This window comes from Orbicella faveolata, unplaced genomic scaffold, assembly GCF_042242905.1.
Source record: "Orbicella faveolata isolate gen_17 unplaced genomic scaffold, um_ofav_v1 contig_35, whole genome shotgun sequence".
Classification (NCBI taxonomy): Eukaryota; Metazoa; Cnidaria; class Anthozoa; order Scleractinia; family Merulinidae; genus Orbicella; species Orbicella faveolata.
The window spans coordinates 10557501-10573887 of record NW_028301564.1 but is presented as its reverse complement, the minus strand read 5'-3'; the positions used below and the strand labels follow the sequence as shown (position 1 = coordinate 10573887).

Below are 16387 nucleotides of genomic sequence, written 5' to 3'. Positions count from 1 at the left end.
GCAATACAGACCAATTCTTAGCTGTGGCGTTAAGGGGTCTGGAGAATGAACACTTCAAAATTCTTCCCCTTCAAAATTTCCTTGAAGCACAATGGTCACATTATAGTGTTTCCTCAGCATAATTATTTATTTTTAGCTTCGCAATGCAGTCATCAGAAAGATTTCACAAACCTCGAATCTCTTCTTTATTAACGGTATGGTAAAGAACAATGAATAATGCATGTTCAAAGAAAATTGTGCATCCAAACTATTTTGATATTTGATACCTGCATGAACACAAATCATAATTTTTGAAAAAACAATACACTCTGGAGCGTGTGCTCTTTATAGAGCGTTTACACATGACTTCACGGCACCCATAATAAGAAACGACGGCCATGTCGATCTACAGGACCAATCCTGTGAGTTGAACTCTTTTCTTATGTAAACACTTTCTTTCTTTTTGTTGGGTTTTTTAAAACACTTGTGCCAATAAATCTGCATGGCTGCTTGCCGCGTGAGTGAAAACGCTCTATTGCTCCTTGTATTAGCATTTAATAATTCTAATTAACATATAAGAATTGAGGTTGTGAAATCGTAAACGAAAACAATTCTTATCTTCAAAGCCCACAGGATATCTGTGTATCACGGCTATCAGCGTTGCAAGAAAGGTAAACAAAACTCCCTAATATGGAAGTTTCGCACGAAAGCCAGTTCGCCATGATTAGCCGGACTGTTAGCTCTGTGATGAACCCAATGCCCACAATGAGCTGTAGAGTGAATTCGTATAACCCGTTCCTTATATGTTAATGAGGCGCATAATACTCTAATGACCAGGTTGGGTACGCAAGAGATCGTTTTGCCGTTGGAATGTACTGGACTGTTTAAAATCTGAACCAAAATATTCTTTGCCAGGGAAAAAACAGTGAAGGTGCGCGAAATACGCGTAGTACTTTTGAATATTCTTACCATTTTTTTGATGTTACATAACATTATATCGCTGGCTTTCTGACGCCTGTGCCTGAGAAACACTCGCACCGGTACTTGCACGCCGGCATGCAGGCATCAGAAGCGTGTTATTTTGAATAAATGTCCACAATTAGGAATTTGAAGCGCTAGGAGTTTTATTTTCTATTCAACCTTAAATTCCCAAAATTTGGAAATGGGGACAAATGGTACGGAAATTTCCCGGGAAATTAAATTTTCCAGAAAAAGCGGAAATTATTGAATTTCCGCAAAGCAAACCATTCAACCGAAATTACCGGAAGGAAAATCAAATTTAGGGCAAAATTCCCGGTAAGAATTTTTGCTCAAGTTTGGATACACCTCGCGAGGTTGTTAGTGTTGTGTTCCTAAATTCCATTTAGGGATTCTTATTAGCATATAAAAAACGGGTTACACTAATTCAGTCTACAGTGTTGTCTTTTCCGCTCGTTTAGTCAAAAGATAGAATTCAACACATCCTTCTTTGAACTTTCAGTCTGGGACATCGGGCGAACTGGTTATCGGGCGAAACGACTGGTTACCATATAGAATTCTACCAACAAGGTTTGGCCCGAACCTCAAAGTTTGCGTGTTGGATGTACTTTCGAGTCGCGCTCTTCGGAAAGAAAGATTTCTTCTATTTCAAGGGTTTGTGGCATCCTAAGCGACAAACGATTGAATTGGACTTGGTGGCAGTGACAGTAAAAACGTTTTACATGCTCCTCGATTTTTACAAGTCAATAACAACACCTTGAGCATCTATTCATTCACTCCGAAATTACCTCCTGGTCTTGACTTTCGATAACCGAATGGCTTTACTGATTATTTTAGTAGTTAACCTTCATAATTAAACTCAACTCATGTAACTCTTATCAGAAAAGATTTTGTACTAAATCATATTATTACCCTTAGCGAGCAAGTTATCTTCCAGTGTCGAATAAAAACAACTTTAAACCAAATTAGGGCTTTCTACTGATTGCCAAACAAAATAACAAAATAACATGACAAAAAATGGAAAGAACTGCTCTATGTTGTTCAAAATTAGTTTCCTAAACAGACACATTACAAATCTAATTAATATAATAAGAAACTCCCTTGTATTGTATGGCTGGTTTGCAATGTCACGCCATCAAAGATAAAAATCGTAACCATTCAATAAACTAAGTCAAGAAGCTGGGATATGAAAGATGATTGATATATAAATAACCTCGCCAAGATTTAGGTCTGTGCGGTTATTCATTCGCGCGTTATTCGGAAAAGTGTTTCACCCAAATTTATAGAGCTTTGTATGGAGACGCCATGTTGGTGCCCTTCGGAGGGGCACCAACATGGCGGCCGTACAGTAACATAAACATCTGCCATTGAGTTTTGCCATCTAAAAGAAACGTTATCACTCTAGAGAATTAATGCTCCTTCTGAAGCAAGAACTGTTTAGTTAGCAAAAACTTGAGCAATAACTCATCTTTTGACGTACTCGAGGGGCTTATCGAGCCGCCATTTCCATGTCACGCAACGCATAAACTTGCAAGGATTATTATGGAAAATAATGACGTCACATGAATTTCGGCAATTGTATCGTTGCGTGTGTTATCTTTCGCAAGCAGTATTGATGTAAGTAGCTTTTTTTGCCCGTGAAATATAACTTTTTACTCTGCATTATGTGTTAAAATGAACTGTAACTATGTTTTGTAGTTTATGAATAACAAATGTATTTAAAAAATACGCAGTGGCTATTCGTACGGCACCCGTACGGCGACTTGTATTTCCTATTCGTACGGGAGTCAGAAGATTTCATTGAATTTCTCGGTAATTGCTGATTCTTCCTTATCCAAATTATTATATTTACCTTTAGGAAAAATAAGCGATTCCAATGAGTGTCGTTTCTTTGAGCCAGATTAATTTGCGTACTCTCTGCATACTAAGCGAACGACCCACTCGCGACACTTCAAATTTTTTCCGAACTAATTAATACTCACTCACATGTCACGCGATAAGGGACCGTACAGCGACTGGTATCTGCTATTCATACGGGATTCCTCGAGTGTAACTAAAAGTTACCACTAAATTTAAGAATCGCTAACCTGTTTTTAAATGTCATAGTTGCACACTTTCCTCAGACAATACCTGTCCAGCCGTATTTTCGTGGAACAGTTTGCGTTACAAGATTCAATGTGCATGTATTCCTCACCTGATTTGGAAGGAGAAAACGTTCGAAGCATCCATCCTTCGGTAAACTAACCGCAAGTAGCCGCACTAAATACGAAAAGAACTATCTAACGCTGACTGAAACTGCGTCTGCTATGGAAGCAGGAAAAACTTCCGTATGAATAACAAAAATTCGAATAATTCGTACGGGACTACCGACAAGAGTCCAAATTCATAGAAGTTCCAAGTTGTCACTTACCACCCGATCCAAGTCAATGTATTGTACGTTTTTAAAAGGCTAAAAGAAATTATTTTCGCACTTTTTCAGCCTACTGTGTACTTTGTAACCAGCAAATCTGTGAACCAGAGGTAGCGTGACATGTGCGTAAGTATTAACTACGCGAGTGGGTCGTTCGCTTTAGTATGTAGAGATTACGCAAATTAATCTGACTCAAAGAAACGGCACTCATTGGAATCGCTTATTTGTTCTTAAGGTAAATATGATAATTTGGATAAGGAAGAATCAGCAATTACAGAGAAATTCAATGAAATCTTCTGACTCCCGTACGAATAGGAAATACAAGTCGCCGTACGGGTGCCGTACGAATAGCCACTGCGTAAAAAATAACAATCGTGACGGTGTAACTCGCTTCACAAACTGACGTATACATTAGGTTATACATCAGATTATAACGTACAAATAGTAGAAGAGTGCCGCCATCTTATCATTTAAGATGCCAAAAACAAAGAAATCCGTTAAATCTTTCATGTTAAAAAGCACGTCTCAAAAATGTGCCCAAAGCGCGATTTAAAGGTTCGGGACCTTAAATTACATTACATAATAAATTGTAATCTTTCAAACTTTTTAAGCTTCAGATCTAAATTAGAGAAATTCAAGTTCCATAACAACAGGATAATATCTTAAGTAAATTCTTCTAAACTCTAGTAACAAAAAGCAAGCGAATCAAACGAACGGACGAAACGAACAGCTAAAATAGAATCTATTAAATTTCACGTTTGCACGGCTTGATCAGGAGATTCCGTAAAGAATATGCTGTAGACGCTCCTGTAAATACTAACCATATTGGGTGCCTACCATTTGTCAGAATAAACCGGTTGGGATGACCGTTTTATAATGGTAAGGGTTTTTCCAAAATCAGCAAACCAACCGAACGAGATGGCGCTTACCATTTGCAATCCGATTTCCCGTAATTGTTTTCGGCTGATGAGAGACTGGAAACTGGACAATTTGCCAAATGGTAAGGAAATTTCCGTCGTTCTGTTCCGAACGGGAAAAGAGGCCTACCTCTGGAGGTAGTTTACAATTTCCGAACGGATTTTCCAGAAAATTACTGTTCCATTTGACTTTCAACCGAAATTTCCGGATTTTGTTATTAAATGGTAACCCCCATCATCACCAATCATACCCGGAAAATGGAAGTGATGGATTTCATCCTAGTAGAAACTATGATCATTCTAGATAATGGTTAATCTTTTAAAAGCGTTACTGCTTGAAATAATCTTTTAGAAGCGTTACTACTTGAAATAAGCATTTTAAGTTTTACATTACATTTTATGCCGCTGTAAGTTAAGTTACTTAACTTATAAAAGCACTTCTCTCATAGTTAAATGCTACCATTCTAATTCAGTTGATGGTACAATGATGGAATCAAGAAAATGACTTACGAGCTACAACAAAGCACAGCTACCCAGGCAACAGGTTGCAAAATAACTAGCAAAAGAACTGACTGGCAGACTGACTCTACATTGCTACTCTCATCATTAATGTGTCGTCAAGTTCTGTAGATCCAAACAAGAGTGGTAAACAACACTCGTCCAACTTCAGCACACAGAGCTGTTATTCCACTGGTAGACGCTCATCTGGAATGCCAAGCTGTGGTGTCACTTCATCTGCTGGACTCAATAGTGACGCCACTATTCCACTGTCCTGTTGAACAAAAACATCTTTAAATTAATGACTCATTTTGTATTACATACAGACAAGTAGGTCCCTGAGCGACCACCTTCAATGACCCACCATGCTTGACAATTAAAAGTCTATACCACTAATGGTGTGTTAAACGAAAATACCCTCAAAGTGATTATTATAAGGAATTTTAAATGTAAAAATAACAACTTGGAAAGGAATCCGAGTTCCAGATGGGATTTGAACCCACGACCCTCCATGATCTAGCCGGACGCTCTAGCCACTGAGATACTGGAGACTCTATGGTGAGCAAGGGTGAAATGTGACTGGAACCGCATGACGCGGTCACACAGCCAAATGATGACTTAACACATTATGAACTCACTAACTGCATCGCGCAGTCACATTGGGGCGTATCAAAGATGCAACCAGGAGCGGTTGGTTGCATCATTGATATCTATATATTGACGTCTCTTTCAAGACAGCGCAGTCGCACTCCCAGAACTAAACTGGCGTGATTTTGCTGTACATTTCATTCAGCTCGCTACGTTCGCAAATACCTTATAAACCCAGATAAATTTTAAAAGCACAAAATTGTCGCAGTAAGACTAACGATCGTACATCGCCGGTTGGAACCAGCGCTCTTTATTTACATGATAGCTTTGTCAAGGCTGTTTCTTCTTCGCTGTAGGTTTTGAAATAAAGAAATATGGCGTTCAGTGAGAAACGTGCACAAATGTAAGACAACTGATAACAGCCATCGTTCCTGGCGCCATGTTCCCGACGCACAATTCCAGCCCGTACTGTGCACTCTCGAGAGTTTGTCTGCGTTTGTTTTGTTTTATGCAAGACATCACAAACTGTAAACATCTTGCAACTACTTACATGAAGTACATTCAAAGTTTTAAAACAACCGCCATTATGGATGCGAAGCGGTCGAAACTTTTAATATGCTTCGTTCTTTCTCATATCCTTTGATGAAACAACTTCGCAGCTGTACAAATCAATGAAGCTGTTGGAGAAAGAATTTGAAAGGCCTCAAAGATAAGGTATGTGGTTCGTAACGAATAATATCGATTCGCATTTCATCGAGCGAGATTTATAATGTTTATAAACATTAGGGTGCTGAGACTGCGCAATATGGACTGGAAATCATTTTTAAAACTATCGTCACTTGTTTACTCGTTTACGAGTGTCGATAAACCACTGAAAACAATTATTGTGTTCACGAATTTCTAATTTCTAGTCTGCTACTGTTGCGCCATGCGTCGTAATTCTAGGTCAGCTCTTCGAAGGTTTCGACATGAAGTAACAGGCCCTTATATAAATCGAAAAGGCGGGGAATTTACATGTCTAATGTTCATAATGGGTACATTTGCATCTGAAGGTTGTTGAGCGGAAAAACTCTAATGGATGAATCAATAAACGAATCAATGAATGAATCAACGACTCAATGAATTAATGAGTCAAGCACGCACGCACGCACGCACGCACGCACGCACGCAAGGGAGCAGTTGGTTTGTGGATTGGTCAGTTGGCTGTTCAGTCGATGCGAGGGGAAATGATTCAGGAGGGAGGGAGCGCTTCTGTGATGCTTGCCAGAGTATCAGTTAAGTTAGTTACACCTCTAAACTCTGGCAGAAAAACAAAAACGTAAGTTTGTTTCGCTGGAATCAAACAAAATTAATAGGTGTTTGTACCTGCTGTTCAACACGGGAGCAGCTTCTAATATAAGCAATGCCTCGTCCTTGCGGCGTACCAACAGCAACACAGCGTAATGATTCAGGAATAACGCTTTTAGGGACTGTAAAGACGAATTGAGCCCAGATGAGCTCTGAGAAGCCAAGAAACAAGCACCACATCCACTGATCCACATCCATGCCTTTCACGTGGAATGCTGTGTGGAAGAATTGCACTATTATGATCTAAACAAAAGAAAAAAATTAACAGGCAAACCTTGTTAACAAATTTTGTGGGTGCAGCCAACATAACTGCTAAACCATACTATTCACACAAAAATCTGGCCTTAACAAAAGTTAACCTGCATCACAGCTTGACCAAACCAGATAATAAGGAAAACACAGTTTCTGTGGATTCCATTGAAGACATTCCTTTCCTGCATCATTCTTGCATTGACCTCATTAAACAGCTGCATGAACACAAATGTTGTGAACACTATAGAGCTGTGTTGAGTTGGCATACAGAAGGTTTCGGGATCAAAGCCATCTACAATGTCAAACAAGTCGCTTCCCATGAAGATCAACACAAACATGACAATAAGCTGGTAGATACTGTGACCAATCACATTGCGGAGTAAAGTGCGTGAGATCAAAGGCTTGTGACGACCATAGGGCTTGTACTTCATGAGGTCGTCAATAGGAATATCTCTTGTTAGGGCAAAGCAGGCCAAAGTGTCCATTATCAGGTTGATCCACAACAGCTGTGTAGCAACAAGTGGACTCCTCTACAAAGCAAGTAAAGGCAAGGTGAGTTGATGACATCAAAAGACAAACTGGCACAAAGACCATGGCACATTTTGAACAATTTAGGCCAAAAATTTTCAAGTTTGTTAGTTGCAATTGGTGTCAATTTGCCCAAATCTTTATAATTGCCATTCTTTTCATTTTAATATGACAAATATCATTTAGACTAAGTTAGACTCAATCCAGTGCAGCCGCAGTGAGCGGTCTGCCCCTTAATGGTAAGTGACCTGTGGGGCAGCCTTTAGAAGATTCGCTGAGCCCTTGTTTTTAACTACACTACATGTGCAGTTCAGTTAGCTGATTGTTGAGGTTCATTTCACAGCTCATGCTAGGGGAATCTTTGCTGATTCTTGCTCCCTCTCCTCCCTCCCTTTTGGTATGTTGGTTTCTTGGTAAGTAATGGGTCAGGTAAGTTGTTTTCACTGATATCTTGCAGTGTGAAGGTGCCAGTTGGTGACCGCTTCTTGAGGGGGTTTCCGCTTCTGGGATTGTCATTGCTACCTCCCTTCTGCACATTGCATTTGGCACCCCGCTAACCTTCTAGACACCAGTTCCCAACATCTACATCTACATTTAATAATTGATAACGCCTTCATCCAATCAATATAAAGTAAAATAAATAAATAAATAAATAAATAACTAAATAAATAAATAACATTGAAAATGAATAAATTAATTGTAAAACGCTATAAATACTAATTACATATTATAAATAGAGCGGTTTTCAATTGAGTGTTGAAAGTAATTAGACAATTACTTTGGTTTTGGTTTTGGTTTTACTTCGGTTCGAGATTGGCTGAGTAGTCTAATTGGTAAGTAATTCGTTTGGTTTTGGTTTTACGACACTCAATTGAAAACCGCTCTATGGAAGATGAATAAATTGATTGTAAAACGCTATAAATACTAATTCCATATTGTAAATATGGAAAATGAATAAAGTAATTGTAATCATTTAATTGCGATGAATTTAACCTTATTTAACCTTTTCTTTAGAACTCTGCACTCTGGATCAAATGGTCTGGGTTTCAACCCTGGCCAACTTTACTCCCGGGGTACTCCCATACGAAAAGGTCGAAGATGTTCGTTTGAAAATTTGAATTAAACCACTAAAGGAGACCAATCTGGGTGTGGCTCAAGCTTTCTTTGAGCCCTAAAAGACACCACTTAAAATGGAATAGGCTTGATTACCAGCAGCTGTTCAAGGAGCCTGCGCTAGCTATTCCTATATACTGGACTTGAGAGACCAGCAGAAATCGAGCCTAAAAACGGAAATAGAACGTTTTTTGATTATTATTTCAGAGTGCACCCTGAAAGATGCTTTGACAGCTAAAAGTAGTAGTGTTTCGTCATGAACACCCAAAGTGAGACCAAAGCAATACTAATAATAACAATAACAATAGTAATAATAAAATAATTAAATAATTTATTGAGCACTTTTCCATACAAACTTGAATCTTACATGTATCTGGTAAAAAATTCAGAAATTCTGTTGCTCCTTAAGTTTTCGGTAATTATAATAATAATATCAAAATAATAATAATAATTCATTATAGTATATATACAATAGTAATAATAATAATAATAATAATAATAACAATAATAATAACAATAATAACAAAAAAATTAAACTTAACGTGATGATTATTTACAGCACAAAACTATTTACAATAACAATTCTAATAAAGTCGTTAAAAAAGGAAGCAAAATGTAGTTTACAGAGATAAAGGGAATTGAGAAGAGCTCAAATTGGAATGACTTGTTTAAAATGTCACAGAAATGTAACAAAAGTATTTGCGCTTTGTCATCGATTGTACGTGAGAAGTAACCAAAAACAAAAGAAAATTACTCTCAACTTTATGATACACATTCTACTAATTACGGAACCTTACTCATCTTCACTTTAATACTACCAATAGTAAAAATAGAAAATTGATAGAAAATACACTAAAAATACATAAGACATGGACTAATAATAATAATAATAATAATAATAATAATAATAAAAATAATAATAATAATAATAAAAATAATAGCAACAGTCCTAGTGCTAGTAATAGTGCTAGTAATAGTGTTAGTAATAGTGTTAGTAATAGTGTTAGTAATCGTAATAGTAATAGTAATAGTGTTAGTAATCGTAATAGTAATAGTAATGGCAATGGCAATGGCAATGGCAATGGCAATGGCAATGGCAATGGCAATGGCAATGGCAATGGCAATGGCAATGGCAATGGCACTGGCAATGGTAATAGAGCGGTTTTCAATTGAGTGTCGTAAAACCAAAACCAAACCAATTACTTACCAATTAGACTACTCAGCCAATCTCAAACCGTGGTAAAACCAAAACCAAAACCAAAGTAATTGTCTAATTACTTTCGACAATCAAATGAAAACCGCTCTAGTGCTAGTAATAGTGCTAGTAATAGTAATAGTAATAGTAATAGTAATAGTGCTAGTAATAGTAATAGCAATAGTAATAGTGCTAGTAATAGTGCTAATAATAGTGCTAGTAATAGTAATAGTAATAGTAATAGTAATAGTAATAGCAATAGTAATAGTAATAGTGCTAGTAATAGTGCTAGTAATAGTGCTAGTAATAGTAATAGTAATAGTAATAGTAATAGTAATAGTAATAGTAATAGTAATAGTAATAGTAATAGTAATAGTAATAGTAATAGTAATAGTAATAGTAATAGTAATAGTAATAGTAATAGTGCTAGTAATAGTAATAGTAATAGTGCTAGTGCTAGTAATAGCAATAGCAATAATAGCAATAGACTCAAATTACTTCCTCAGTCCAGAAACAACAGATGAGATGAGCACTGGCATAAATAACAGATTTTACTTACACCAACAATTGCTGCTCCAAAGATTACTATGATAACGGCAACCCAACAGACAGTGAATTGAAACTGTAGAAACTTAAGGATGGTGTGGTAGATATGGCGTCCCCACTTAATGGCATTTACAATACTGTTAAAGTCATCATTTAAAAGTATGACGTCAGAAGCCTCCTTAGAAATGTCAGTGCCTGCCACCCCCTAAAACGTGAAGAGAACTGTCAGCCTACATTAACACTCAGCATTTTGTAACATTATAAGTTGACGCCATCTTAAATCTGCTGGAAATTTTCCAAATAAATCTAATTGCTGTAATATTCATTACATTGTTCATTTGTTTGTGCCAAACAATCAGCCTTTGTAAAATGTTTTTTAAAGAAAGAGTTGGTCAAATAAGCAGTGCATATTAAAGCCACCATGCCTTTCTTTGAAATAGACTATAAACAATGTCCACTGAGAAGAGAAGCAAGCAATAGCTTGCTCCTAATGGCTCCACATATACCGTAAGTAATTTGAATAATACTGACAACAAGCAACTGTTCATAGCTGTCTTGATAAATATATTCCATCAGTTTACATAGAGATATTTGGCCTACACTGAACCACTAATTAAATAATAAACATTTCCAGGTTTAAAATATCGTATTGGTTACTATTCTTCAGATGAAGTACTTTCAGAAAAACAATAATATAGGACTTGCCATAGTGAAGCCAACATCTGCCATTCTTAACACTGGGCCATCATTAGCCCCTGAGCCTGTCACAGCTACAATCTCTCCAGCAGGTTTAACATGACTCTCCATCATCCCTTTCACTAATGTGAACTTATCTAAAGGTGTGGATCTTGCCAGGACACACAGTTTCGGCCACATAGCATTAAAACGGTCAGTATTAATCTGCAGATTTCAAAATAAATTCAAGTTTCTCGATTAATAAAGTGGATTATTTTATAGCAGTTTAGGAAGCATTTTTTACTGAGTCTAAAAGGCTTGTGTTCTTTTTCTTAATCAGCCAGTGTTGGCCATTGTACCCTCTACAATGTGTCTCTGTCATTATCTATTTTTCTTTATGTACCCAGCTAACTATGAACTACCAGCAATATAATTCAACCTTGAGGAGTTGCTTTGGCTTATAACTAGACCTTTGATGTAAGAGTTCAGTATAAATAGCAACGTCGGCTTCAGGGTTGTCACTAATTTTTGAAGTGGGGAATAAAAAAGAAAACCGTAAGAGCATACAAGCAAGCACTCACACGAAGTAGTAAAATCGACCAATTTTGATATATTAAAATTCAGCCTGAAACAATACACCTCAACACAAGGCTCTGGGGAATAAACCCCACAAACTCTGTAGTTATTCCCCACAGCCTCGTACTGAGGTCTATTGGTTTAGGCTGAATTTTAATATATCGAAATTGGTCTATTATGAACAGTAATGGTGCTATTAACTCCACCATGGACGGTCCTAAGCCCAGCTGAGAAAGGAGGAAGGTTGGGCGTAGGGTTAGCACCCCTACCCCGTAAAAGCTATGCTGCTACAGAAACACCAATGATGAATTGACAAACTCCACAACTTCTGGGAGAAGAAGGGCTTTCCTCGCAAAGGTGCATGACGAGTTACAGGGAAAACCGAAAGGAACCTGCAATGCTGACTACCCTTCTGTTGACCAGAAAAACCTTAAACATCAGAACTTGGAACATCAGAACAATGTTTGAGTCAGGGAAGACAGCCCAGGTAGCTAGAGAAATGCACAATTACAACCTTGTGGTGCTGGGACTTTGTGAGACCAGGTGGAAGCAGTCAGGACAACTGCGACGGACAACAGGAGAGATGGTGTTGTATTCTGGACATGAAGAGAGCAATGCTCCCCATATGGAGGGTGTAGCACTTCTGCTGACGAAAGAGGCACAAAAAGCCCTGATTGGGTGGGAAGCAAGAGGACCAAGGTTCATCACAGCATCCTTTAGAACAGCGAGGAAGAACATTAGGATGAATGTAGTGCAGTGTTATGCCCCAACAAATGACAAGAGTGATGAGGTGAAGGATGGGTTCTACAATCAGCTGCACGACATCCTCAGCAGGTTAAGAAACCAAGATATCAATATTCTGATGGGCGACTTTAATGCCAAGATTGGATCGGACAACACAGGGTATGATGAAGTAATGGGAAGACAGGGGCTCGGTAAGATGAATGAAAACGGTGAGCGCTTTGCAGATGCATGTGCTTTAAACAACGTGGTGATTGGAGGCAGTGTGTTTCCGCACAAGAGGATACACAAGGCAACATGGGTGTCCCCGGACCTTATAACAGAGAACCAGATCGACCACATCTGTATTGCAAAGAAGTTCAGAAGATCGTTAGAAGACGTCCGGGTCAAGAGGGGAGTAAATGCTGCATCGGATCATCATCTGGTAGTTGCCAAACTAAACCTTAAGTTGAGAAGGAATGGAACAGGTCAAGAAAGAAGAAGAGCACGATATAATGTGGATTTCCTGAGGGATGTAAGTATGGCAGAGAGATTCAGAGTGACACTGTCCAATAGATACCAAATCCTACAGGAGTTGCATGAGGATGATGAGGGTTTGGACATTAATTTGCAATGGAAGGATATAAAGGAGGCAGTTAACTATGCTTGCGAAGAAGTGGTGGGCCGAAGAAAACTTGAACAGAAGGAATGGCTTTCGGCAGAGACACACCAGAAGATACAGGAAAGGAAAACTAAGAAGGCGGCAATTAACAACTGCCGAACAAGGGCAGCAAAGAAAGAAGCGCAGAAACAATACGCTAAAGTAAACAGTGAAGTAAGGAGAAATATCAGAACAGATAAGAGGAACTTTGTGGATAGAATGGCCCAGGAAGCAGAGGAGGTGGCAGCAACTGGGAACATGAAACAGGTTTATGACATAACCAAGAAGCTTGCAGGAAAGTTTGGACGAACAGAACGTCCGGTCAAAGATAAGAACGGAAGTGTCTTGATGGGTGCGGATAAGCAGCTAAGTAGATGGGCAGAACACTTTGAGGAGCTTCTTAACAGACCAGCTCCAGCAAATACACCAGACATCCCCGCCGCAGAGGAAGACCTGCCAATTGATTGTGGTAAGCCCACCAGGGAAGAAATCAGGAAGGCCATCAAACAACTGAAGAATGGCAAGGCAGCAGGCACAGATGAGATTCCAGCGGAAGCACTCAAGGTAGATCCAGAGATGCTTGCTGAGATGCTCTATGGATTGTTTGAGAAAATCTGGGAAGAGATCCCTTCAGAATGGAAGGAAGGACTCCTGATCAAGATCCCCAAGAAAGGAGACCTTGGCCTGTGTTCAAATTATAGAGGGATCACACTCCTGTCTGCCAGGGAAAGTACTGAACAGAGTCATCTTTGAAAGGTTGAAAGGGCCGGTAGATCTCAGCCTCCAGGATCAGCAAGCCGGCTTCAGGCCAGGCAGGTCATGTACCGACCAGATCACAACACTGCAAATTATAGTGGAACAATCAATTGAATGGAACTCCCCCCTTTACGTAAATTTTGTCGACTACGAGAAGGCTTTCGATAGCCTAGACAGGGAGACATTATGGAAGCTGTTTTGACATTATGATGTACCCATGAAGTTCATCAATCTGATTCGGAACTCTTGTGAGGGTTTGTCTTGCAGAGTGGTTCACGAGGGGCAACTGACAGAGAAGTTTGAGGTTAAGACCAGGGTGAGGCAGGGATGCTGTCACCCATTGTTTATCTTGGCTATAGATTGGATCATGAGAGCTGTCACAAACCAGAAAAGAAACGGGATCCAGTGGACCTTGTGGTCGCAGTTGGACGACCTGGACTTTGCGGACGACCTAGCGCTTCTGTCACACAACTATCAGCAGATGCAGGAAAAAACATCGGACCTGCATCACACCTCAATGCAAGTAGGACTGACGCTCAATAAACAGAAGACAAAGATCCTGAGGATCAATGCAGGCACTGACGAGCCAGTCAAAATTGAAGGGGAGGAACTGGAGGAAGTTGAGTCTTTTACCTATTTAGGCAGTGTAATGGACAAAAGTGGGGAACAGACGCAGATGTGAAAACTAGGATCGGCAAGGCACTATCAGCATTTAACATGCTAAAAAAGGTCTGGAGCTCCAGAGAAAGCAGTACATCCACCAAGGTACGTTTGTTTAACTCAACGTTAAGCCGGTATTGTTGTATGAAGCAGAAACATGGCGGACAACCAAGGCATCGATGAAGAAGATCCAGACCTTTATTAATCAGTGCTTACGTAGAATCCTAAGAATCCATTGGCCAGAGACTATCAGCAATGAGAACCTACGGGCAAGGACGCAGCAAACTCCAGTGGAAGAGGACACCCGACGAAGGAGATGGAGCTGGCTTGGCCATATGCTATGCAAACCACCTAGTAGCATCGGCCATCAAGCCCTGAACTGGAACCACCAAGGTCAAAGAAAGAGAGGGAGACCACGGAACACCTGGCGGCGGGAGCTTGAAAAGGACATTAAAAGGACTGGACACACATGGAAAACACTTGAAAGGATAGCTCAGGACAGAGGAAACTGGAGAGTTGTTATTGGTGGCCTATGCTCCGGGAAGAGCGAAGGGCCAAAGTAAGTAAGTAATGGTGCTATTGGCCAGGTTCCAGTTGTTCGAAAAGTGGATAACACTATCCACCAGATAAATTGCTATCCACTGGATAAGTGTTAATAGGACAAACCAAGCTATCCACAGGATAGTGATTTATCCAGTGTATATGGTTATCCACCTTTTGAACAACCCGGGCCAGTGTTATAACTCTGCAAGGGTTTAACAATCGTGGTTGTTCAGAGACCTGCCTTTTTCTTTTTGATAAATGACTTTCCCTACAGTATTTCTACATAATGAAAAAAGTTGAAATTTTTGCCTTAAGAGCCATTGAACTGTACTCTTTCGAGCCTTAATATAACTGTACAACTGTTTCAAATGCCTTTAAAGGATGCAGTTAAATGAGCAAACGGATTTTCGCTAACTAGTGATTTTGAAACAGACATGTTTCATGTAATACATATGACAAGGGTGGTCAAAAAAAATTTGAGGAGTTGGTACGTTTCCTGACACACCATAAATTTAAAACAGTCATTAATTTGGCAAAGTGGAGAAGGCATTGACTAATACCATGGTGCCATGCGATCTTGTGGGTGTCTTGTGAACATAAAGCCAGTCTTTTTTGGGCTGTAAGGCAGGTAGGCAGGCAGGTGGACCATTGAATGATATCACATTTTTGTGGTGCAAAGGATTCTGCATGCAGCAAGGGCAAAAACAAATGGCATCATCGCAAAACATGTGCATACAAGATGGTTTGGTTTCTTGACAATTTGATTGTTTTGTTATGATTCTGGACTGAGCAAATCAACACAAATGTGTCCTGAGTCAGTCGTTTTAGCGTCAATGGCTTCTGCCACCTTAGGAAAGCAATCAGCAAAACAGATTATAATTTCATCGAATTCTACATTTCTTAACCTTTCTATTGATATATAGTTTGCAGGGGTTTCCTTAAGAACAGCACACCTATGAGTTTTTTTTCTGGGGACACCCCTAAAGGCTTGGAGTAACCTTAATTTCTATCAATTGAGGCCATATCCAGATTTTATTTTATACCTCCCCACCCTTAAAATTACCCTAGTGAGTCAAGGGCTATTCTGGTATTGATGTTTCTGTCTTAGGACTTGAGTTATTACAAACATCTTCAAAAGCAGCTAGAGACAGTAAAATTAATGACGATCTGGAGAAAAGCTTTGTGTTTGCTCACGAGTCCATCAAAATTCTATAGTAATAATAATAATAATAATAATAACAATAATAATAACATTACGTGAGGACGATAATAGTAATAATAATAATAATATATTAAAATAATAGTAATAGTTTATTAGTGGCTTATAAAAAAATCACAACTGTAAAAATTCTTAGGACAATATATATGTCAGGGAAATACTAACTTACAAACGAATTACAAATTACACTCATTCTTTACAACCCTTATAAATCTGTCTATTGTCA

At 38.9% G+C, this 16387-nt stretch overlaps 1 protein-coding gene and 1 pseudogene across 2 annotated transcripts in view; both read right to left on the bottom strand.

Moving 5' to 3' along the window:
• Positions 1–161: 161 nt before the first annotated feature.
• The window catches only part of LOC110053060 (plasma membrane calcium-transporting ATPase 4-like), a 41777-nt gene continuing 25551 nt past the window's right edge, over positions 162–16387 (bottom strand). For both annotated transcript variants that reach the window (XM_089273502.1, XM_089273501.1), the window contains 5 exons: positions 11057–11251; positions 10365–10556; positions 7077–7499; positions 6736–6960; positions 162–5056 (listed from right to left, as the gene is read on the bottom strand). In XM_089273502.1, coding sequence (XP_089129628.1) covers positions 4967–5056; positions 6736–6960; positions 7077–7499; positions 10365–10556; positions 11057–11251 — 1125 coding nt within the window. In that variant the 3' untranslated portion in view covers positions 162–4966. The remainder of the gene's footprint in view (positions 5057–6735; positions 6961–7076; positions 7500–10364; positions 10557–11056; positions 11252–16387) is intronic.
• The window catches only part of LOC110040229 (uncharacterized), a 17064-nt pseudogene continuing 12021 nt past the window's right edge, over positions 11345–16387 (bottom strand).